This window comes from Beta vulgaris, chromosome 6 (genome assembly GCF_026745355.1).
Source record: "Beta vulgaris subsp. vulgaris cultivar EL10 chromosome 6, EL10.2, whole genome shotgun sequence".
NCBI lineage: Eukaryota > Viridiplantae > Streptophyta > Magnoliopsida > Caryophyllales > Amaranthaceae > Beta > Beta vulgaris.
In genome coordinates, this window is record NC_079207.1 from 26,783,155 (window position 1) to 26,806,828 (window position 23,674).

The following is a 23,674-nucleotide window of genomic DNA, read 5'->3' on the forward strand; positions in this document are numbered from 1 at the left end:
TTAAAAAAAATCAAAGAAACAGGAACTAAAAAAGTTACCAGGATTGATATGCTTTTTCATTCGCCTAATTAACCCATAAAGGAACCAAGTAACAGTCCAAACTCCAATCAAGCCTCAAAAACAAATGTTAAAAATAAAAAAAGGAAATCAAAAGGCAAATTCACCTGAAAATAACAAATTAAATGAAATCCTTGAATGGACAAAGAAACATCATGCGAGTTACCAAGATAGTTGCGGTGTGGAGTTGTCTCCCAAGTTCTTTCAAAAACAAGCTGGAACCACAGTTCCTTAATTGTTTCAAAAAGCTATTCTTCAATACTAACCCTAACCCCTCATATAAAATTGAACTAATCCATATTTGCATCTCCCACTATCAACTACCATTAGCGTAAAATCAATACAAACAACAATCAATTAGAGAATGATTATATAAAATTCTTTTTTTTTCTATTCGTCTTGACTTTGACAGGCAAACAAGCCTGATTGATGAATAAGAGGATATATTGAGCTTTTCAGTACAAGTACACGTCATAAGCTTTCAGTACAAGTACACGTCATAAGAAATTCCAAGAACAAATAGGTAAGATAAATCAGATTCCTAACAACAGCAGAATTTTACATTGAACCTACAAAAAGAAGGCAGCCAAAAATCGAGATTGCTATTTTGAAATCAAATCTTACCTTAAAATTTCTGGATTAAGAAGAGACAAGAAAAGGGTGATATCGTTCAAAAATTGACAGAATTCTGAAAGCAGTTAACTAAATCAGTGTCACAATCCTCACAGGTAAGCAGAGGGAAGGGAAGACAAACAGATTTCAAAGCAAGAAACTGGAGGAACTTGGGATAATCATACAAGTCATGGGGCTCCTATAAAACCCTTGAACCAAAATAACAAACTACATCGACTATGATACATGGCAAACTCTTAAATTTGCAGGTCTACAAAAAAACTTCCAGACATCAAACGAAAAAGAGATGACGAAAGAAGTCCAAAAAGTTACAGATATTACAAAAATATATATCCATTCAATTTCATTTTCATACACACAAAGCAACTTTTCCATACTATCTCAATATAAAAAGATAAAATGCAACAGCCAAACACATATTTCAATGCTAAATTATTTAACAAGTGATAGCTCACCTCCATATTCACATTAGAGCAGCTACCGGGTAGACAGACAGGGCTGACCTAGCAGCAGCATGACATCCGAATCCATGTACTGGATATCACAGTAGAAACTATCAACGTATGCAACATCAGTCATTGACATCGAAAAGCCAAAAACCTGCAAGATGGAAAAACTAACAAGAGCACAAGACCAAAAGCATAATTTGCATACCATACCATAAACAACATTAAGCAGAAATAATAGAGACCAGTATAAGATTGCCATAAAATTAAAATCTCCAAGCAAATGAGGGAACAACCCAATGCTTAAACTTCTAGTCTATAAATCAGCACAGATAATCCGAAACAGAAACAATTAGATGAAGCTAAAGTCATACTTGTATAATATTCAGATAAAATTAAGTAAAATCCACAAAGGGTAAACTAACATAAAAAAAACTGTTGTCAATTCCACCAATTCCTTAACTACTAAAACATAATACATTCTTGTATTCCAATATCAAAATCCGAGAACATCAACAACACCAGAATAACATCATAATATCTCCAAAAAAAGGTCAAAACATAACAAGCATAGAAAAGAGAGAATAAATCAAGAAACAAGGGTAAGCAATCAAGCCACGATGTTCAGAAGCGCCCAATTCATCAACCGCCAAAAGCCGAGAAGAAACCCTAGTTGCCCAAATGACAAAAACAGCAGCAACAACAAAACCAGCCGTTGTTCCAGTAGGAGGTAGAAACAAGGAAGCAGCAGAGTAAATAACAACGGGCATCAAACAATAACCAACAACGCTAAAACAACGGTAAAGATCTAAATTCCCATTTTTGCCAGCAAGAAAGTTCAAGATGGAGTAAAGGAAAATCGATGAAATTGCAATCCAGCCCAATATAACACCAAACTGGACCTTCCCGGCAAGCAACTGAAAAAGCCCAAAAGCAATGTAATAGAGAAATGGGCCGGAGAGATCAGGGTCGGAGTGGAGAGATGGGTCGACCCGGATAGGGTTGAGTAAGGATCGGGTTTTACGCCAGATTAAGGTGGGGTTGATTTCGAGTTCTTCGAGGAGAGGAGGTTCGTCGAGGAAGAGACCGGAGGAGGAGGATGAAGCGATGTCGTTTCGGAGGTGTGGAGGTGGGAAGGATGATGTGGAGGATGACGTGGCGGCGGATCCAATGTCGAAGGACATGAAAGGGATGGAGGAAGAAGAAGGACGAGGGGGTTGAAACGGTGCCGTTGGGAGACGGCGTTGTTGGAGCATGGTTGGAGGAGTGGTAGTGGTGGGACCCCCTGGGTTGGTAGCCGGCGATGGACCTGATGATGGGAAGGAAACCGGGGGGATTGTGAATTCCCTTTCCTTAGGCATCGGGAAATTGGAATGGGATCTACAGGAGTTGAGACTTGAGAGAGAAGTGGTGTGAAACAGTGAAAGATTTGTTTGTAAAAGACGGACGTTTGATTGATCTGTTATGTCCTGCTTTACACTCCCGACGGAATGTATGTTATAGTAGTGTTAACCGCTATGGTAAATTATCTGAGTTGTTATTCGATGTCCTAAAATTTTCTACTAAATACTAACGTTTTATATACGATATTTGTATATCCTCCTTTCCTTCCCCTCCCCTCCCGTTTTTCCACCATCATTATATATTATATCACTAGAGCTACCACCACCCCAGTTCTTCAGCGAGCATCACCCCTCCTGCGGCACATCATTTCCTCCGACAAGTTTGAGATTGTCACCGAAAACTCAGAAATTGAATATTTTTTTAATATGGTGAGGCGTCAATGGTAGAACGCCCCACAAAGGGACATGCGTCTATGGTGGGGTTTCCATCATGAACGCCTCACCATATTTTTAAAAAAAAATTCAATCACGGAATGTTATAGTAATGCTAACTGCTATGGCAAATTTTATTATTGATCAAAAGTAAATCGAGAGGCCGATGTAGAATTTGGATGATTGTTCAATGGAAAAAAAAATGAAAATCTTAACCCTTTATTTTTACTGTAACTATTGAGATCTTAGTCCTTTATTTTTTTAGGAAAAATTATCGAAAATAAGCCAACCTTTCACCTATTATGCTTATGACAAGTCATACTCTTGAGCAATTTAGAATAAGCAAAACTTATAGTGGTATTAGCAATTAATAGGTTTAAGTGACCATTAACCTGAATAATTAGGTAATTTTATAAGGTTTTTTTTCTTTGGACTACTCTCTCTCATCCAAAACCTATTTATGCCTCCTCTTTCCCTCCACCACCAGAACCTCCCCCTCCCCAGCCACCCGCCCACCCCAAAACTTCTCATCTCTCCTTCAATGGTAGTGCAATGTAGTAGAGTTATCAAGAGAGCATCACTTTCTTCCTTGAAATCCTCCATTAAATCTGCTACTTCTGCTCCAAGGTTTGTTGCAGCCCCTCTTCCTGGATCAACTCTTCCTCGATTAAGTTTCTCAACGTCAATATATCAATTTTATTTTCTTTTTTTTTTTGATAAATTTCATATCGAATTTGATTTTTGTCTCTTTTTTCAATAATTTTTACTTTTTTTGTGTTCTGAATATGCAAAATGATTGTCGAAGGAGTTAGTAGGAGCGTGGTCATTGATGTCGTTACACATCACAATTTCAGAGGCGATAATGACGTCATACTTGAGTAAAACATCAAGGGGTTGCATAGCTCTCTCTCAAGCGGTAACAAAGAGATGCAAAGAGAAATAAAGAAGGGTGTGCGAGTGAGAGAAAAAGAGGGTGACGGGGTGAGAGATGAGGGTTTTGGGATGCAGATGTCTGGGGACGGGGTGGTGGTTTGGGAGTGGAAGGGACGGGGGTGGCATTGTAGCAGGGGAGGGGTAGAGGAGGTCGGGGGAATTGAAGGAGAGGAGAGAAGAGGGAATACATTATTATTATTATTATTATTATTATTATTATTATTATTATTATTATTATTATTATTATTATTATTATGCTTTTCTAATTAATATTTGAAAATAAATTAAATTTAAAACTTTAAACCAATGAAAAAAAGACACGTGGATGAGTTACCTACAACAACAGGTTATTTGATTAAAGTCAAGAAGGGTTTATGCTTCAAATTGCACTTGTTGGCAATTATTCTTACCCCTTGATATAGATCTGTGATGGGATGACTAACTTGGAGTGTGCACACATAGGAAAATGAAGGGGAGATAAGAAGAGGAATAGTTTTCAAGATTATATTTAATCCAAGTTATTTGGAAAGAGTTTGTTATCAGAGGTTATTCTTGATTTATTAGTTAAAGTTTTTGGAAAGAGTTTATTTTTAAAGAGTTATTCTTGAATTATTAGTGTCACCTTCATCAACACTATATTAATTCTTAATTGAATTATTTGTGCAAACTTCATCAGGATCTCTAATGTAGATTGATATAAATTTTTTTCAAGAAACTTTGGGGAAAATATGGAAAGTTGCACAGGATCTGACCTATATTTCAAGAGGAAAAGAACTGTCACCTTTCCTAACTTCTCTCAGGATGACATAGTTCAATCCTTTGGGGGAATTGCTAGCCAAACCAAAATCAACCACAATCTTATCTCCCATGTACATAAAATTTTGTTTAACCTTGTTTGGAAAGAACTCATTCCTCAAACTGAAAAAAGGAATGAGGTGGGTCTCCTAAATATGTGTTACATGTTTTGCCTTGACCACCATATCCAAATAAACTTCCCTTCTCTCTTTATCTAACTAACATCTCACACACTGTATTGAAAATCATTGTGTTGGGTATGAAGAACTCGTTACTTTTCTTCTCTCCCACTTCAAAGTCAAAACGAGTGGTTGGCCTATACCTTGGGAATTAAGCAAGGTAATATGTTAAGAGTTTTTTTTTTGTCAGAAACAACCTTTTATAATTACTTTTTAGCAAAAAAAAACCTTTTAAATTTTTTTTGCAACTTACAACCTTAAACAAAAAAAATTTTGTAAGATGAAATCCTTTTCAATTATCTGTCATTGACCGTTAATGTAACAACCTGAATTCTCCCAACCAGCTTATAGAGGATTAGACACAGCGGAAGAGACTGTCATCGAGATAATTCGGATTGTTACCATCACACTCACCGAACTACATCGGAGAGTGTGGAACTCCGTTTTCCAAATATATTCAATTCAAATCAACTATTACAACACGACCTTAATTCTCAAACTCTATTCTAATAAATTTCTATAGAAAATCCGATAGAGTTTCCTTTGAAAAAAGGACAACCTTAAAGCGGAAAATAATATAAACTTGTTTACAATTTCAATTTATGAAATACTGCAAACTCAACAACCTCAACGCTTTCGCGGAGCAACAACCAATAGAGAATCAGGAGCACTAGCCAGCGACTCTTAAATATAGAATTATGTTATAACTAATTTAATTGCTAATTATTACAACGTCGAGCGTCCTCACTTCGATAACAAGTATAACACTGCTCCAGCTCATATTAACTTCAACTTGTAAATATTAACTTACGACTTCAACCTGAAACATTTAAGAAACTGCCACCCACCAAGTGACAGGCCACAGAAATGACAAAATAACATAAACACATCAGCAAAGTTGAGTACTGAACCCGTAAATAAGCTTAACACATGTTTTGGTGGCTTTTACCTGAAAACGACTCAACAATTAGTTAGTAACCTAATTCCATACAACGCATACATTCGCATATAAATTATTTATATTCTTTTACGCTTCATGATTATCGATGTAGACTCCTCTCAATAATGATAGTAATAATTATCAAACACTAACAATACTTCGCAATCGGTCTCTCACTTAGAATTAACTAAGGAGAGTTAACTTAAACTCCACAACTCGAGGTTCACCAATCAAAGGTTGATTAAAGTGACTAGATATGGCTCTAGTTATATCATTAGCTGAAATCTAATAAATGTGACCAACAATGAGCCTATTTAGGAACCATACTCACACTTGCATTGACGAGTCCACCCCTTTCTTAATTACAGAAGAACTGAATCAAATAACTGAAGCTCCATTAAAGTAATCACTAAACTTATATTCATTTCTTTACCAAAACTCACGTACTAACTCATTTTAGCAAATACGACTCGGATAGTCCAACTTTATTATGTTACTCCAATTGGTTGTTAAACCAAATCCTTTTCTAGAAACACCACCTCAGGAGTCCAGTCCACAGTTAGTTAAACTATCTCCAATATTTTCATTATTAGCGATAATTAGTTCATCTTTTTCAAAACTATTTCTAGCTCTAACCAACTCGCATCTTTTATTTAAGAGTCAATTAAAGTGAATCTTTCACAAGTTGACTTTAATAAACTCTACTCATAATCATCTAACAAAAAAGTAACTAATAATATACTTTAGAACATTTTACTAAGATAAAAGTACTTTACTAAACTACTAGATTTACTTAGCAAGTATTACTAAAGCAGATAAACATCATAAGTTCCTTTTAGTAACTCTAAATAGGTGTTCTAACTACTATATTAATCCGTTTATAAGGTATTTTTCCATCATATTTACTCGGATATATCTACATATAAACCTTAGTAATGGACTTATGAGTTACAAAACTACTCCATGTTATTAACACAATTACGTAATTCTTTTCCTCCTTTTAATTAAGTAAAGTAACAGAATTTGTTCTTTCTCAAAGACTAGATCAATAGTTCTTAACTAATTAAACATATAAGCATCATACACTTCTTAATTACTATTCTTTTAGCTTATAAGTCAACAATGAACTGGAATTACTACTTTACTTAATAATATCAATACTATTTAGAGATTAACAACCTTCTACTAACATTAGAACCAAATATACGTACATTACCCTTACTAACTCATGCTTTCCAATTTCATTAACTATTAATCTAAAACTAATTTTAAGTTAACATATAATTACTCACAAAACTCTACATATTAAATTATTTTAACAATAATCACAACAACGCCAGTTTTATTCAAGAACCATCTCAACTGAATTAAGATAAAGAAACCAATTCCATTCACATTCTTAATATAAATTGAATCATCTGATAAACTAAACCTTTCAAAGATACACTATCCGACCCACACTCTTAAGTCCTTTACAAATCAACTCCTATTAAAAAAATGACGAATTAAACCAATTACTAACATATATGAACTCCTTCCTCAATCTAGTGCTCCATTTAAAGAAACTAAACAAACTAATTTCCTCCATATAAACAACTTGTATAATCTAAATGACAATCATTGATCGAGAAAATAAACTAACTCAAGTAGATAACTTAGTAATCAATGTAACTAGAATAAGACTTCCCATTACATTGAACTTTAAGTTGTATTGAACTAATTTAAGAACTAACCATAATTTTCTACCAAAACAAAGAATACTTTAACTAAGTTTATCAGTGAATTAAAAGGGATACTCTAATATGAGTTCATCACCAACAACTCAATAGTACCCTAATTATTCAATCCACCAACACAAATACAAATCAATTTGATCTACTAATTCACAAACAAAAATAATTCAACATTTAAATTTCAAGAAAACACAACAGGATCAAGACGGAACTGAAAGAAGGTTTATTAGTACCTTCGGTACTTTGTGAACCACCAACACACCAAGGCGGCGACGACGGCGGTGCAAGGCGATCTCGACGGTAGCGGAAGGAGGGAGAGAGAGAAACGCGCATGGTAGCTCACGCAAGAACAACGCGACGACGTCGTGACCACCAACATGAGCCGAGGAGGAAGAAATAGGGGAACATCAGCACCGCACAAGCAAGGGGAGGGAAGCTCCGATGAGCTTCAGCAATTGCTGGTGAGGCGACAAACCACAGCGGAGCGAAAGAGAGAGACAGAGAAATCTCACAGGGACAGAAAGGAAAATCGGGGAAAGATAAAACTGGGTTGGAGTTTTGAGTCTTGGTGGAAATCACGAGGGAGAAGAAGAAAGAGGTTAGGGGCATTTTTTTTTGTTCTGACCGACAACAAGCGCATGAGGGTGGGTTTGGTTTCCTAACTAAACCGACAATAGAACAAAAAGGAAGGGATAGCCAATACATATTGATAAATCACAACTATTAATTTTCATACGTTGGGCAAACACCACCCAACAAAATTTTAAATTATTAATAATAACTTCACAAAAATTAAATATATAAATATATTACAAACGCGACAAATAAAAATAGTTCTTCAATCCAAATAAAATATGAATATCAAAACCATAATTAACTAAATAAATATAATTAGTATTTAATAAACGCTTTTAAAAATAAGCCTGTTACAGTTAATTTTCTCCCCGTGACCGTCAGTTGGTTTTCTTCCTTCTCTTTCTACCATTCATTTCCCTACTTTTTCCCCCTCTGTCTCTCTCTCATTTCTCTTATAAAACCCTTGGCTCCCCAAATTCATTTTTTCTCGCCAAATCTGAAATCTTTCTTCACAACAACAGATTCTAGCAGATCTTGTAGACTTGCCCGGTGCTTGTGATGTCTTCAAGTTTTGTACGCAGTAATAGTTGCCTCCTTCCATGTATCTGCTGGAATATTATTGAACTTCTATCTAGGGATATCTTAATTCGTTTGAGATAGGAATCTGTTTTCTTCCTTCTTACTTTTTTTCTCCCCTCCTTCCCTGGTTCAAATGGGAATTCTAGGGACATATGTGCATCCATCATTTCCTATGTGCGAATAAGTTGTTTCATTTGGTGGAAAAGCACCATCAATTTGAATCATTCATTGATTACATGTATCATACAAATTGTTTTGCTCACTATCATGCAGTAGACCTTTTGAGTTATTCAGCATTTGAGATTTGCATACGAATCTGCCTTTTCAGATCTCAGTAATAGTTGGATGCAAATTAGATCATGGTGGTGGTTGTTGGACCTTTTGGAAACAAATATTAAAATGCTAATATGTGAGCATGTTGAAAACTGTGGTGTGGATCGATCATGCTATGCTTCTTTCATACTAATCACCTGGTTGACATTGTAGGGGTCGATTCTATTGAATGTTATAATTCTCTCGGGATTATCATGTGTCCAAGAAGTCCTTGTAGCCACCGCAAACCCCATTCACATTTCACTATTGTTGAAGGGGGAGAGAGATTTTAGATTTGGTGATAAAAAATGAATTTTGGGAGCCAAGGGTTTTATAAGAGAAATGAGAGGGAAACATAGAGGGGAAAAAAAGGAGGAAAATGAATTGTAAACGAGAAGGAAACTGACAGTCAAGGGGAGAAAGCTAACAGTTAATGACGAAAAATAGAAAAAGGTTTCATCTCACAATTTTTTTTTTGTTTATGGTTGTAAGTAGAGATGACAATGGGTAATGGACGTTACCCGAATATGTGGATCCAGATCCATTTTTGACGGATCTGGATCCTCAAATTTTGTACCCTATGGATCCAGGTAGGATCTGGATCCTCCTTGAAAAAAATGGGTCTGGACCGGGTCCTAAATTATTACCCAGATCCGTTTACCCATTTTTATAATATTATTATAATTTAATATTATATTTTGATAATATTATAACATTATTTATTACATGTAAAACGGATTTTTGCTTGAATTTCGGATTATTATTCTAAGTAATGTCTGATTTTTGTGCGAATTTGCAGGATAATTAAGTTCGAAAATTGGGTTGATAACTAATTTACAGTTTGATAATTAAATACTTGTAAGTAGTTGCAATGGTTATTTTTCAAAAATTAAATGTATTTTTTGGTTGATATTAGATGACTTTATTATTTAAAATCTTTTAATTGTTGTGAAAATTAAGTTAGTTTGAAGACAATAGTCAAGGATCTGTTTAGGACCCGGATCCATAGGATCCATACGAATCTGGATCCTCATTCTTATTACCTAGTGGATCTGGGTAGGATATGGATCCTTGCCTAAAAAACTGATCTGAATCTGGATCGTAGAGGACCCTGTCCAGATCCTACCCATTGCCATCTCTAGTTGTAAGCTGCAAAAAATAATTAAAAGGTTGTTTTTCGCAAAAAAGCGATTTTAAAGGTTGTTTCTAACAAAAAAACTCATATCTTAAACGAAAATACTTTGTATGGCTTGGACTTCTCTATCCAAGATGGAGTTCTGACTCAAGGGAGGATAGCCTCCAGTTCCTCACAAAAGAGAAAATTGCATAAGGCAGTAAAGGAGGAACAAGTAGAAGTAATCTTGGAGGAACAAGTTCCTACACCTACTGAACCAAAGGAACATCCACTCAAGAGACGAAAAACAATTGCTAAAAAGCCTACCAACCCTGTTCCTAACAAGTTAGGCAAAGTTCTAGGTTGAGAATTGCCAAAACTACACGTCTTCCTTCAAATGAGGACTTTCCTTTAGTCTTATCTGATGAAGAGGAACTACCTAAAAACTCACCTAAGGAACCCACTCCTTTTTCTCCAAAATGCTGATTATCCTAAACACCAAACATTCCATCTCTCCCTCATCCTTCTTTGTTCCTTCCAGTTATGAACAAATAAAGGTTGCAATAAATGAGCCCAACTCTTTCTCCTCTACATCTACTGACCTACCACCCTAACCTCCATTTCTTCCTTCACTTTACACCACCACTTCACCTCCTTTTGTTCCTCACATAGGAACAACATGACCATCCCAAGCCAACACCCTAGTTCCTCCACCAAAACCACCTACAAACTTTGGTTCAAAAGGAAAGGAACAATTTCCTTCCGATGATTATGGATGGATAAATGAGGTTTGTCTCCCTACTCAACATATGATAAGGTTCTATAATCACCTTCATTGGAATGTGGATGATAACACTGACAAAATGATGGGTCTTATGAAAGTCCTTAGTGATACGGTGATAGAACAACAAAAGAATATGGAGATGATGGCTCAATCAATTAACACCTTGAAGCACAATTGGATGGGCATCATGAGGAGGTTATAAATAAATTAGAGGAGGTGGTCGAAGAAGAATTAGTTTATGTTTCTCTTAAAGGAATAGGGAACTCTTAGTCTTTGTTTTTCATTCTTTTTCTTCTTCCTTTTATCTTTTGTACTTTTATGGAACAAGTGCTATAAATGCAATGACTTTTGCTGAAACTGTCTTCATTTGTGATTTAATTGCATAATTTCTTATTTGGAATGGCTAGTATTATGTGATTGATGTTTGAGCAAGTCTAACCTTTGTAATTTCTAATCTAACCATTTTTTTGGTGCTTGTAAATGGTCTAAAGGTCTTGAAAATTTCAGTCTTCCCAAAATCACCAAGAGTTTGATCTTTTTGAGGATGACAAAGCGGGAAAAGATATTAGGAACAAACTAAGTTGAAAAAATTGAAAAAATTTAAATCCTTAATCTGCCTTAATAAAATTATAAAGTATTATTTTATTTTTGTTTTTCATTTACTTTAGTTATTTTTTCTTTTATTTTCTTTAGTTTGTAACTTTGTTGTCATCATAAAAAAGGGGGAAATTGTTGAACCCTAGTTTTGATGATGACAAAGGAACAAAGATACAAGCTAAGTAATGAATTACACTAGTAGAATAAATGTTATTTGTTGCGGTGATATTGCTGCGATTTTACCCATACGCAGCAATATATTACGTAAAAAGAAAATGAAAAATATAAAATAACCATATTGCTGCGGTTTCGGACGAATAACGCAGCAATATAGTTTCAGCAAAATTTTTTTGACTATTTGACCAAAAATATTGCTGCGGTTTCTGACAAAAACCGCAGCAATATTAAAAAAATTTATTAAAAAATAATATTTAGACATATTGCTGCGGTTTTCACATAAAACCGCAACAATATACTTTTGAAATTAAAAATAAAAGAAGCCCAACTAGGTTTCCTTTCACTTCAATTATCCAACTTAAGCGCCGCTCATTGTTTCTTCTCTCCTCATACACGGTCTTCTCCCCCTCTCTCTCTCTTCACACTCGATCTCCCCTCTCCATTCTCTCCCCCCCCCCCCCTCTCACTCTCTCCTCGCACTCCATCATCCATCTCCACCAATCAACCGGCGTTCGTCTTCTCACAAGCGTCGTTTCGGCCGTTCGTCTTCTCACAATTCTCTAAGACTCGAAATTCTAATGGTCGTTTGCTTCTCACAATTCTCTCAGGCTCCACAAAATTTTTGTTTGCCGTCGTTCGGCTTCGCAACACAGCAACAACACGAACGTTCAATTCGCGCTTGCGTTCAATGATTTTCTCAGGCTTCGCCGTCGTTCAATTCAACACGAACGTTCAAAAGATTTTTCGGCCGTCTGGCTGTTTGCATCGTTTGGGTTCGATGCACGAATGGACATTCGTGACTTCGTGTTGCTCGTGGACCGTGACCATCCAAGGTCCTGAAATTTGTTCGAAAGTTGTTCGAAAGTTGTTCGTCTTTCCTTGGCCGGTCGAGTCTGGTTGAAGATTTTTTTTTTTCGTTTCTTTTTTTGTTCCAGTCCAGCCAGCGCAAACTGAAATATACAAAGTTGTTCATCTTCCTAGTTGCGATTATCAAATCTCTTTTTTTTTGGTTTCTTTTTTTTCCCTTTTTTTTTCGTTTTTTAAATATTTGTATGTAAATTTTTTGGTGTAGAATTTTCTTTATTTTTTCCTTTTTTAGATTTGTATGTAGATTTTTGTTTTAGGATTTTTTTTGTTTTAGGATTTTGTTTTTCAGATTCTTAATTTCTTGTTTTTATTATATTTTTTGTAATTAGGCAGTGAGTTGTAACGATTGTCTTTTTAGTTTTTTCATTTTACTTTGTATTATTTATATATTTAGTTTTTTTATTTTTATATATTAATGATATTCATATGTAATTTTATTTGTTGTTTTTATATTATATTTTTATGTTTTGAATTTTGTATATAATTTTTTGTCATTATATCAATCAATAGTGTTTATTTTCTTTTAACTGTTTTGTCTTCCAAATTTGATGGCAAAATGCAAAAAAAAAAAAAAACAATTTTACCTATACAGACCCTATTGTTGCGGTTTTCCATAAAAAATCGCAGCAATATGTCTATTTTTTTATTGTTAAATATAGCATATTGCTGCGATTTTCTTCACAAACCGCAACGATATGCTTTTAAATCTGATATAAAATTAATATATTGATGCGGTTTGGCCTAAAAACCGCAGCAATATTTGTCGATATTGTTGCGGTTTTAAACCGCAGCAATATAATTAATACCTATTGCTGCCCTCTTAATTGCTGCGCGCCCAAAACCACAGCAATAGGGAACTTTTTAACCGCAACAAATAGCATTTATTCTACTAGTGTTAACAAGTTGTTTAGTGAATGGATTGTTGCAAGGTATCATTGACAAGAGCAAAGAGAATACTAATTAGATGAAGAAATCAAGTTTGGATTTTCAAGACTAAGTGAAGATGCTCAAGGAACTGATACTAGAGCTAGATGCGTTGGAATAAGAGGACCAAAGCAAGGCTTTTTGTTTTTAGTTCCAATATAAAGGAACGAGTAAGAATGGTAAGGAACTCTTACAGTTTAAAAAGAGAATGAGTGTGTCGTCCTTTGAGTGGAACAAACGAACTAACACTGTCATGTTAAGTTAAAGGAACTAGCTAACTATTAAAAGGAACTAGACACAGGTTGAAGCAGTACGACGGTTAATATATGACGCTTGAATGTTTTGTGCCTAGATTATAGGTAATCGTTTTTATTTAGTAAAAACATGATTTTAAGGAGAATCTTTTTTAGGAAACAATTTTTTTTTTTTTGATCAAGTAAGGAGAATATATTAACTCATGAAAAACAAGGCATACACCCTAAAATCACCAGGAGTTGAACAAACCAACTAGGTTGGACTCTTCAAACTCAAGGGGATTAAACATAACTACTGATCATTACATAGATTTTCCCACCAATACTTATCACTACTACTCATTTTACTAGGACAGTGTGCATTAACTCTACAAATTACATCATTTCTAATTTTCCTAACCACACATCCTGGAGTGCTAATTCTGGAATTCCACACAACATCATTTCTTGCAGTCCACACAGCATATATAGTGGCATTAAGAGCTGCATTAACCACTTTCTTCTGAAATAAGGACATTCTTCTCCTGTTCAGCCATTTATACCATGACTGAATTTACTTGTTCATCCATCTGATATTGAACCAACCCAGTATCTCCTGAAGCACTCGTTTACTGAAAGTGCACTGGAACCATAGGTGATGGTGTGATTCTTCCACATTCTGGCAGATAGGGTACTTATCATCATCAACAGCCCCCCATTTGACTAACCTGTCCCTTGTGTATAATCTGTTTTGGATAGCTAGCCAACAAACAAAGTTGAACTTGGGCACAGCTTGCCTGCACCATACCCATTTATCCCAAAAACATCTAGGACTTTCTCCCATCATAAGGGTGTAAACGTTTTTGATCTGATACTTCTGCACTTGCATTATAACAGGAATTGTTATATTGTTTTTCAGCTTTTCTTTTACTTCACAAATACATTTCCAATACCAGCTGGCATTTTTAGGAGGCTTGTAGTCCCACCATCCTGCATCCTTGATATACACTGTGTTTATCCACTTTATCCATAAGGAATCCTCTTTTTTAGCTATTGCCCACACCAGTTTACCCAAAGCAGTTTGATTCCAATAATCAATCCTTCTAAACCCAAGTCCACCTGCTTTTTTAGGTAAGCAAATTTGATTCCATTCAATATTACCAGGTCTTGAGGTAAAGTATTCTCCTCTCCACAGAAAAGATCTACATACCTCCATAATCTTCCTTATCACTCCTTTTGGAATCACAATGATTTGACCCCAGTAGACATGAAGGCTCATCAGAACTGAATTTATTAATTGAACCCTAGCAGCATATGAGAGGTTCCTTGAGCTCCATGTTTTGATTCTGCTTATCATTTTGTCACATAGAGTTTGACAAGCCCCATTGCTTATCCTTGTGGAGAATATGTGCATTCCAAGATAGGTGAAAGGGAGCTTCCCAAGTGAGAAACCAGACACATTCAGTATCCTATTTATCTCATCATTCTCCATACCAGCTGTATAGACAGCTGTTTTACTCTTATTCACACATAAACCTGATTTTTCTGAGAATAGTTTAAACCCTTGAAGCATCATGTATGTTGACACAAACTCCCCTTTGCAAAACAGCAAAACATCATCAGCAAAAACTAAATGATTGAGTTGTATTGATTTGCATCTTGGATGAAACTTAAAGTCCTTTTTCAGCCCCACATGCTTCATAATTCTGGTCATGTACTCCATACATATAACAAATAGCAATGGAGAAATTGGGTCTCCTTGTCTGAGACCTCTCATAGGTTTAAAGAAACCAAACAAATTGCCATTAATCATCAGTGAGCAACTTGTACTTGTAACACAGGTCATCACTAGCTCAATGAATTTCTGGGGGAAATTCAATCAGGTTAGCATTTCCCTCACAAACTCCCATTCTATGGTATCATAAGCTTTCCTCATGTCCATTTTTATCATACAACCAGCTTTACATCCCTTTTTCCCATAACCCTTCAGTAGGTCCTGGCAAATCATAATATTGTTCACTATGTTCCTACCCTTGATGAATGCCCCTTGATTTTCAGCAACAATTTTAGGTAGAACACAGTTTAATCTCATACAGAGAATTTTTGAGATCACTTTGTAAATCACATTACAACAGGCAATTGGACGAAAATCTATTACTGAATTAGGCACCTTACATTTAGGAATAAGGGTTAAAACAGTAGCATTTATTTCTTTTAGGATCTTACCACTATGAAAGAAAGATGTTACAGCCTGAGTTACCTTGTCTCCAAGCAAGTCCCAGTTGTCTCTGAAGAAATAGGACCTAAAGCCATCACTTCCAGGAGATTTATCACCAGGGATGGAGAATACAGCCTCTTTGACTTCAGCTGGAGTTACTTGGGAAAGGAGACCTTCATGATCATTCTCTTCCACACATGGACCAAGGTCCACCACTTCCTGCACAACCTGCTTCCTATTCTCCATCTTCTTACCCAGCAGCTGCAAATAATAATCCAGAAATGCATTATTAATTTGCTCTGGCTTGTCTACCCATTTGCCATCTTTATCACATATGCTGTAAATGTTGTTCTGAATTCTTCTCTGTTTGATAGCTTGATGAAACAACTTTGTATTGTCATCCCCATCTTTAATCCAAGCAGCTCTTGTCTTCTGTCTCAGAAATGCTATGTATCTCTTGTGGATTCTTTTATAGTTCTCAGCAGCTTCATATTCATCATTCCTCAATTCAAGATTATGAATATCTAATTGAATTTTTTGTTGACACTCCATCAAATTCTTTAAGGCCAATCCATCCTGCACTTGGATGTCCATATTTGCACTAACTAGCCTTTTTATGACTTTCTTTGTCTCCTTCATTTTTGTAACCACTGCATACATCCTTGAGCCAGGGATGTAGCTTCTCCAAATGTCTTCAACTGCCTTCTCATAGCCTTCCAGATCTTTCCAAATTCTGAAATATCTAAAGGTCTCCTCTTAACACAATTTTATTTTTATTAGATAATTAAAATCCTTTTTCGATTTTAATGAAAAAAATTAAAATATAATATCTTATAAAAGGATTTAATTCAGTTTTATTGATTAATAATATTTGTTAATTAAAATCTTTTTTTGATTACTGCTTAAGTGGTTGCTAATATAAAGGAAATAGTATTAATCCTAACCCACGTTTGTATTAGATCATGGATATCAATTAGGAACATGTTCCTCTAGCTGAGAAACATCATAGGAAAATGTTTTGACCACAACTTATGTTTTTATCCCACATTCTAAGAAATCACCCCTATAAAATACTAATGTCTAATTAAGTTCCAATTTGCATCTGACCAAGTGATTTAGTGAGTCATCACTAGTAGAAAAAGAATGATTTGCGTCGTCCCTTTTGCGTCGCATGAAAGGCAAAACGACGCAGAAACATAATTTGCATCGCATCCTATAAAGAGTGCGACGCAAAACATCATTGCATAAGTACCAGATACGAGCTATATGCATTCGTACCCTATTGATGTGTGACGCATATAGCTCACATGCGTCGGACACTAAGGCCCATCCAACGCACATCGCTGCATCCAGGTGACAAAATTTGAAGCCCTATCTGCGTCGCACTTAACTAATGTGCGTTGCAAAAGGCTAATTTGCGTCGGACCCCTTGGCCCATCCGACGCAGATCAACCCAAAATCCCACTTCGCCCAACTAACTTTTTTTAAACCCTAACACCTTTTAAATTCCTCTCGTCTCTCTCTCTCTCATCTTCAAACTCTCAAACCCTTAAACCCTAAAAAAGTATGAGCAGCGTCTCTCTCTCACCCTCTCACCCTCTCACCCTCTCACCCTCAAACCCCCTCTCTCTCCTTCTCCCACTCTTAACCGCCCGCCGCTCCCTATCTCCGTGCGCCTCTGGCGAATAGCGAACAAAATTGAAGATCGCAAACAACGAACAACGCTTATAGGCTTTTTCGTGCGTCTCCGGCGACTTTATCTCAAAATACGTATATTCCAGCGCCATGGATGAATACTCTTTCTCTCTCCTCGAAAACTATTACTAGTATATCCAAATTCTTCGAGTTGAACACTCTTCTCTCTCACTTTGATAGGTTCGGTTTTTTTTTTCTTCAATGTTTCAATCTGATTTTATAATTTCGTAGTATACAATTTTCTGTTTTCAGATCTACAATTTCATTTTTTCATGTTTTAGATCTAATTTTTTGTTTTATTTTTGGCGTTTATCGTAGTCTATTTTGTTTTTAATTTTTTAGATCTAATTTTATGTTTTAATTATCAGATCTGAAAATTCATTTTTTTCATTTTCAGATGTGAAAAATTAAAACGTTCGAGATTCAGTTCATGCATCTGAAAATTATGGCCTTCCGTTTTTTTACTTTTTATATCTGATTTTTCATTTACTTTTTTTGGCATTTATCCTAGTCTAGGATTTTCTTTTTAATTCTCTGAAATTCTTATTTTCAATTGCAGATTCTGTGTTTGGTTCTTCTCGAATTCTTCTTTGTTGGAAAATGTCGGCAGTTGCTCATTTTCATCCTCGATTATTTTCATTTTAGTTTTACATTTTTTTTACAATTGCAATGTAATTTGTTTATATCTAGTTTACATATTTTTGTCTCTCATTCTAAACTTTGTAAGCTTTCTATTCTTCTACTTTCCCTTTCTTAAACCCTTTCCCTTTCCCCTTTGTCAACCAAACGACCCCTTAGAGTTTCAAACTTAAGTTGTTTCTTCTGAATCTTTTAATTTTTTTCTTGGCAATTCAATGTAATCAAATCATTTATTAGAAAGTGAAGAATAATAATTGAGTTATATTCTACGTAGTTTTATGAATAAAATAAGAATTCAATCTCATGAATGTATGATGACCTTATTATCTTATTTTTTGTAAAATATATAAGATTTTAAAGATACAATATGAAGAATATTGTAAGACCTACAAGTAAAAGGTTAGCGTAGAAGTATAACTTAATGGATTATTTATTGTTATGCCTTGCAAAACACCATCCTTTTCAAACTTATGAAGCGTTCACCCTTTTTTTTTTTTGGAAAAATTGACGGGAACAATCTTAATTATGGGTGTTGTACCATTTTCAGTCAAACTTTTATTGTTCCTCGGTGTCCCAACTTTGGGTTATATTTTATTAAAACTGTCCCAGCACGTAAATGACCAGCTATAAGCCGACAACAGGTTAAAACGCCGAGACCACCACCCCCCTTCCTCATTGCCCGAAACTGCCACCAGTTCTCACCCCCTCCTCTACCGTTGAACCCCTCCCCAGCCACCCCCCTCCCACCCTCGTAATCCCCTCTGTTGCGTACTTTTTCTCTTCAATGGCTCGACTGAACCTTAAACAAGGAATCGTATGAATTTCACATCACTAAGAATTCAACTGAAGCTTGACTGGACCTCCAAAAGATCGATTTGTTAAGATCTACCCACACCATTCTTTAATTAGTAAATCAACATGTTTTTTATTGGCCACCAAGATGACATAAAAGAGACAGCAATCGTTTGTATTTCTTCTTCTCTCTCAAGAATCGTACATTGGAGCTAGGCTTGCGAATTTCTTTTGGGGTCCCTGGTTACATCGATGATCTTCAACAAGTGAACCATATAGCACTCTTCGTTAGAGATAAAGATTTGGATTTCGGAATACTGCTATTCCTTACACGAAGGCCAGGAATATCTTTCAAACCCATTTTCGCAAGTGTTTTTCTGAATAGTGCCAGAGGTTTCTCCAAACGAATTGACTCAGAAAATTGGTTCGCCTATTGAACAAGTGAAATCTGATCCCTGCCTAATTCTCAGAGAGAATTATAGTAACAAACGCTTTTGACATTGGTATCAACCTTTGCCATTGAATCCTCCATCTAATAGGTAACATGAATCCGAGTCAAAATGCACTAAAAATAATTACCTCCAAATGAATGAAAAAAAACATCCACGAGGACCCTCCAAGCCTAGTTTACGCAGATTAGCAACAAATGGTTAATGGGCGAGGGGTTTTAGGGTGGCTGGAGAAAGGAGGGAGAGAGAGGAAGAGGAGGGGAAAATTTGGTAAATGATTTTTTTTTAAAAGAGAAACTAAATCAGTTAAACCGATCACCCGTGAACTGGGACCATTTTGTAAACAATGAACAATAGTGAGACCGATAAGGAATAATCAAAAGTTGGTACTAAAATGGCGGAAAGCCCAAAGTTGGGAGTGGATTGTTCCGTCAATTTTTCCTTTCTTTTTTGTCCTTAATCGGTTTCTCTGTGGCATTTAGAGTTACCTTTATAGGGCAATCATTGGTGCATAGAGGTAAGGTTGAATTGTTTTTGGGTTGATGGAAAGAGGTCAGAGGACCAGTGGATTGTTAGAAATATGGAAGCCAAACACTTTGACAACTTGTAGAGTAGATGGAAGGATAGGAATCACTGGAATCTGGAAAGCCTTGTCACCCGAATTTATCTTTTTTGGTGGTCTTGTATAGTTGAGACTTGGTCGTCTCGTGCTTTGGCATGAGCTTGGATTTTGTAGATAAGATCATGCATGACTCTGCAGATTGAAGATTTGTGTATTTTGCTTTGGATTTTTGAGCACCAGATGTAGGAGAGATCTTAATGATGTTGGGCACAGTTTTCAATCGTGTCTGTAAAGAGTTGACGCTTGACACCCCTTTTGGTTCCCTTATAATATAGTTTTTTCTTTTTCAATTCAACTGGGAAGAAATGTCTGACCTTTAGCTTGTTTCCTTTTTTTACTGAACAGGTTTGAAATGCCTTTTAATATATGGTGTGAAGGGTGTGAATCTATGATAGCGAAGGGTGTGAGGTTCAATGCAGAGAAAAAACAAGTTGGAAACTACTATTCCACGAAGGTATTTTCTCTCAGTGCATTTGATAAATAGGATTTTGTTATTCTTTAATTTTCTTCTAGGTTACTTCGATTCTTTGTTTTATCTATCAGCCGATTTGTTATGCAGGAGTAATTGGAGGTAATTTTATTGAGTTTGTCTCTAGTTTTGCTAGAAGAGTGTTAAACCTTTGTCTGTGGTTATACCTCCACTTTCAAGCGTGCTTTGTTTCTCATAGTTACCACTATGAAAGAAAGATGTTACAGCCTGAGTTACCTTGTCTCCAAGCAAGTCCCAGTTGTCTCTGAAGAAATAGGACCTAAAGCCATCACTTCCAGGAGATTTATCACCAGGGATGGAGAATACAGCCTCTTTGACTTCAGCTGGAGTTACTTGGGAAAGGAGACCTTCATGATCATTCTCTTCCACACATGGACCAAGGTCCACCACTTCCTGCACAACCTGCTTCCTATTCTCCATCTTCTTACCCAGCAGCTGCAAATAATAATCCAGAAATGCATTATTAATTTGCTCTGGCTTGTCTACCCATTTGCCATCTTTATCACATATGCTGTAAATGTTGTTCTGAATTCTTCTCTGTTTGATAGCTTGATGAAACAACTTTGTATTGTCATCCCCATCTTTAATCCAAGCAGCTCTTGTCTTCTGTCTCAGAAATGCTATGTATCTCTTTGGATTCTTTTATAGTTCTCAGCAGCTTCATATTCATCATTCCTCAATTCAAGATTATGAATATCTAATTGAATTTTTTGTTGACACTCCATCAAATTCTTTAAGGCCAATCCATCCTGCACTTGGATGTCCATATTTGCACTAACTAGCCTTTTTATGACTTTCTTTGTCTCCTTCATTTTTGTAACCACTGCATACATCCTTGAGCCAGGGATGTAGCTTCTCCAAATGTCTTCAACTGCCTTCTCATAGCCTTCCAGATCTTTCCAAATTCTGAAATATCTAAAGGTCTCCTCTTAACACAATTTTATTTTTATTAGATAATTAAAATCCTTTTTCGATTTTAATGAAAAAAATTAAAATATAATATCTTATAAAAGGATTTAATTCAGTTTTATTGATTAATAATATTTGTTAATTAAAATCTTTTTTTGATTACTGCTTAAGTGGTTGCTAATATAAAGGAAATAGTATTAATCCTAACCCACGTTTGTATTAGATCATGGATATCAATTAGGAACATGTTCCTCTAGCTGAGAAACATCATAGGAAAATGTTTTGACCACTAACTTATGTTTTTATCCCACATTCTAAGAAATCACCCCTATAAAATACTAATGTCTAATTAAGTTCCAATTTGCATCTGACCAAGTGATTTAGTGAGTCATCACTAGTAGAAAAAGAATGATTTGCGTCGTCCCTTTTGCGTCGCATGAAAGGCAAAACGACGCAGAAACATAATTTGCATCGCATCCTATAAAGAGTGCGACGCAAAACATCATTGCATAAGTACCAGATACGAGCTATATGCATTCGTACCCTATTGATGTGTGACGCATATAGCTCACATGCGTCGGACACTAAGGCCCATCCAACGCACATCGCTGCATCCAGGTGACAAAATTTGAAGCCCTATCTGCGTCGCACTTAACTAATGTGCGTTGCAAAAGGCTAATTTGCGTCGGACCCCTTGGCCCATCCGACGCAGATCAACCCAAAATCCCACTTCGCCCAACTAACTTTTTTTAAACCCTAACACCTTTTAAATTCCTCTCGTCTCTCTCTCTCTCATCTTCAAACTCTCAAACCCTTAAACCCTAAAAAAGTATGAGCAGCGTCTCTCTCTCACCCTCTCACCCTCTCACCCTCTCACCCTCAAACCCCCTCTCTCTCCTTCTCCCACTCTTAACCGCCGCGCCGCTCCCTATCTCCGTGCGCCTCTGGCGAATAGCGAACAAAATTGAAGATCGCAAACAACGAACAACGCTTATAGGCTTTTTCGTGCGTCTCCGGCGACTTTATCTCAAAATACGTATATTCCAGCGCCATGGATGAATACTCTTTCTCTCTCCTCGAAAACTATTACTAGTATATCCAAATTCTTCGAGTTGAACACTCTTTCTCTCTCACTTTGATAGGTTCGGTTTTTTTTTTCTTCAATGTTTCAATCTGATTTTATAATTTCGTAGTATACAATTTTCTGTTTTCAGATCTACAATTTCATTTTTTCATGTTTTAGATCTAATTTTTTGTTTTATTTTTGGCGTTTATCGTAGTCTATTTTGTTTTTAATTTTTTAGATCTAATTTTATGTTTTAATTATCAGATCTGAAAATTCATTTTTTTCATTTTCAGATGTGAAAAATTAAAACGTTCGAGATTCAGTTCATGCATCTGAAAATTATGGCCTTCCGTTTTTTTACTTTTTATATCTGATTTTTCATTTACTTTTTTTTGGCATTTATCCTAGTCTAGGATTTTCTTTTTAATTCTCTGAAATTCTTATTTTCAATTGCAGATTCTGTGTTTGGTTCTTCTCGAATTCTTCTTTGTTGGAAAATGTCGGCAGTTGCTCATTTTCATCCTCGATTATTTTCATTTTAGTTTTACATTTTTTTTACAATTGCAATGTAATTTGTTTATATCTAGTTTACATATTTTTGTCTCTCATTCTAAACTTTGTAATACATGTTTGACATTATTAATATAAAATATGTGTTAATAATTTTTGACATTGCCTCTTCACATTGCCTCCAAATTCTTTACATTATTAATGTTCGTTTAGTATATGAATAAAAAACAACAAAAATATAAAGCTGAAAAAAGACAAAATATGAAAGCTTAAAAACTCATATGCGTCGCATGTTGTGTTGTGTGCGACGTAGATGAATGCTGATGGAAAATGGCATGGCTCAGCTGTTGGGAATTGGTCAGACTGCTTTGTTGTGAGCTATCTGCATTGCACCTTGTGTATTGTGCGACGCAAATAGCTCTCTACGGTGATTTGCGTCGCACCGTATGCTATGTGCGACGCAAATGGTTAAAAGATATGCGTCGTTTCCTAATACGATGCAGATAACTTATTGGTCATTTGCGTCGAGACCTGTGCCGTCGGACCTATGTCCGACGCAAATGGGGATCCCGGGTCCGACGCAAATCGACCTTTCTCTACTAGTGCATAACTAAATGTCAATACATTCTT

General features: G+C 35.8%; 2 protein-coding genes across 2 annotated transcripts; both read right to left on the bottom strand.

The window, feature by feature from the left end:
• Window positions 1-1,493: 1,493 nt before the first annotated feature.
• On the bottom strand, window positions 1,494-2,709 carry LOC104896363 (uncharacterized). The gene has a single exon (XM_010683109.4). It carries the CDS (start codon window positions 2,495-2,497, stop codon window positions 1,691-1,693), a length of 807 nt encoding a protein of 268 aa, XP_010681411.1. The 5' UTR covers window positions 2,498-2,709; the 3' UTR covers window positions 1,494-1,690.
• Window positions 2,710-14,228: 11,519 nt separating this feature from the next.
• Window positions 14,229-15,500, bottom strand: LOC104898604 (uncharacterized). Its single transcript, XM_010685700.2, has one exon. The coding sequence runs from the start codon at window positions 15,498-15,500 to the stop codon at window positions 14,229-14,231; it is 1,272 nt and encodes a 423-aa protein (XP_010684002.2).
• Window positions 15,501-23,674: the final 8,174 nt, after the last annotated feature.

Bases quoted from the DNA above. Each gene is read 5' to 3' on its own strand.
- LOC104898604 (XM_010685700.2), bottom strand. From the start codon at position 15,500: ATGACCTGTGTTACAAGTACAAGTTGCTCACTGATGATTAATGGCAAT.
- LOC104896363 (XM_010683109.4), bottom strand. From the start codon at position 2,497: ATGCCTAAGGAAAGGGAATTCACAATCCCCCCGGTTTCCTTCCCATCA.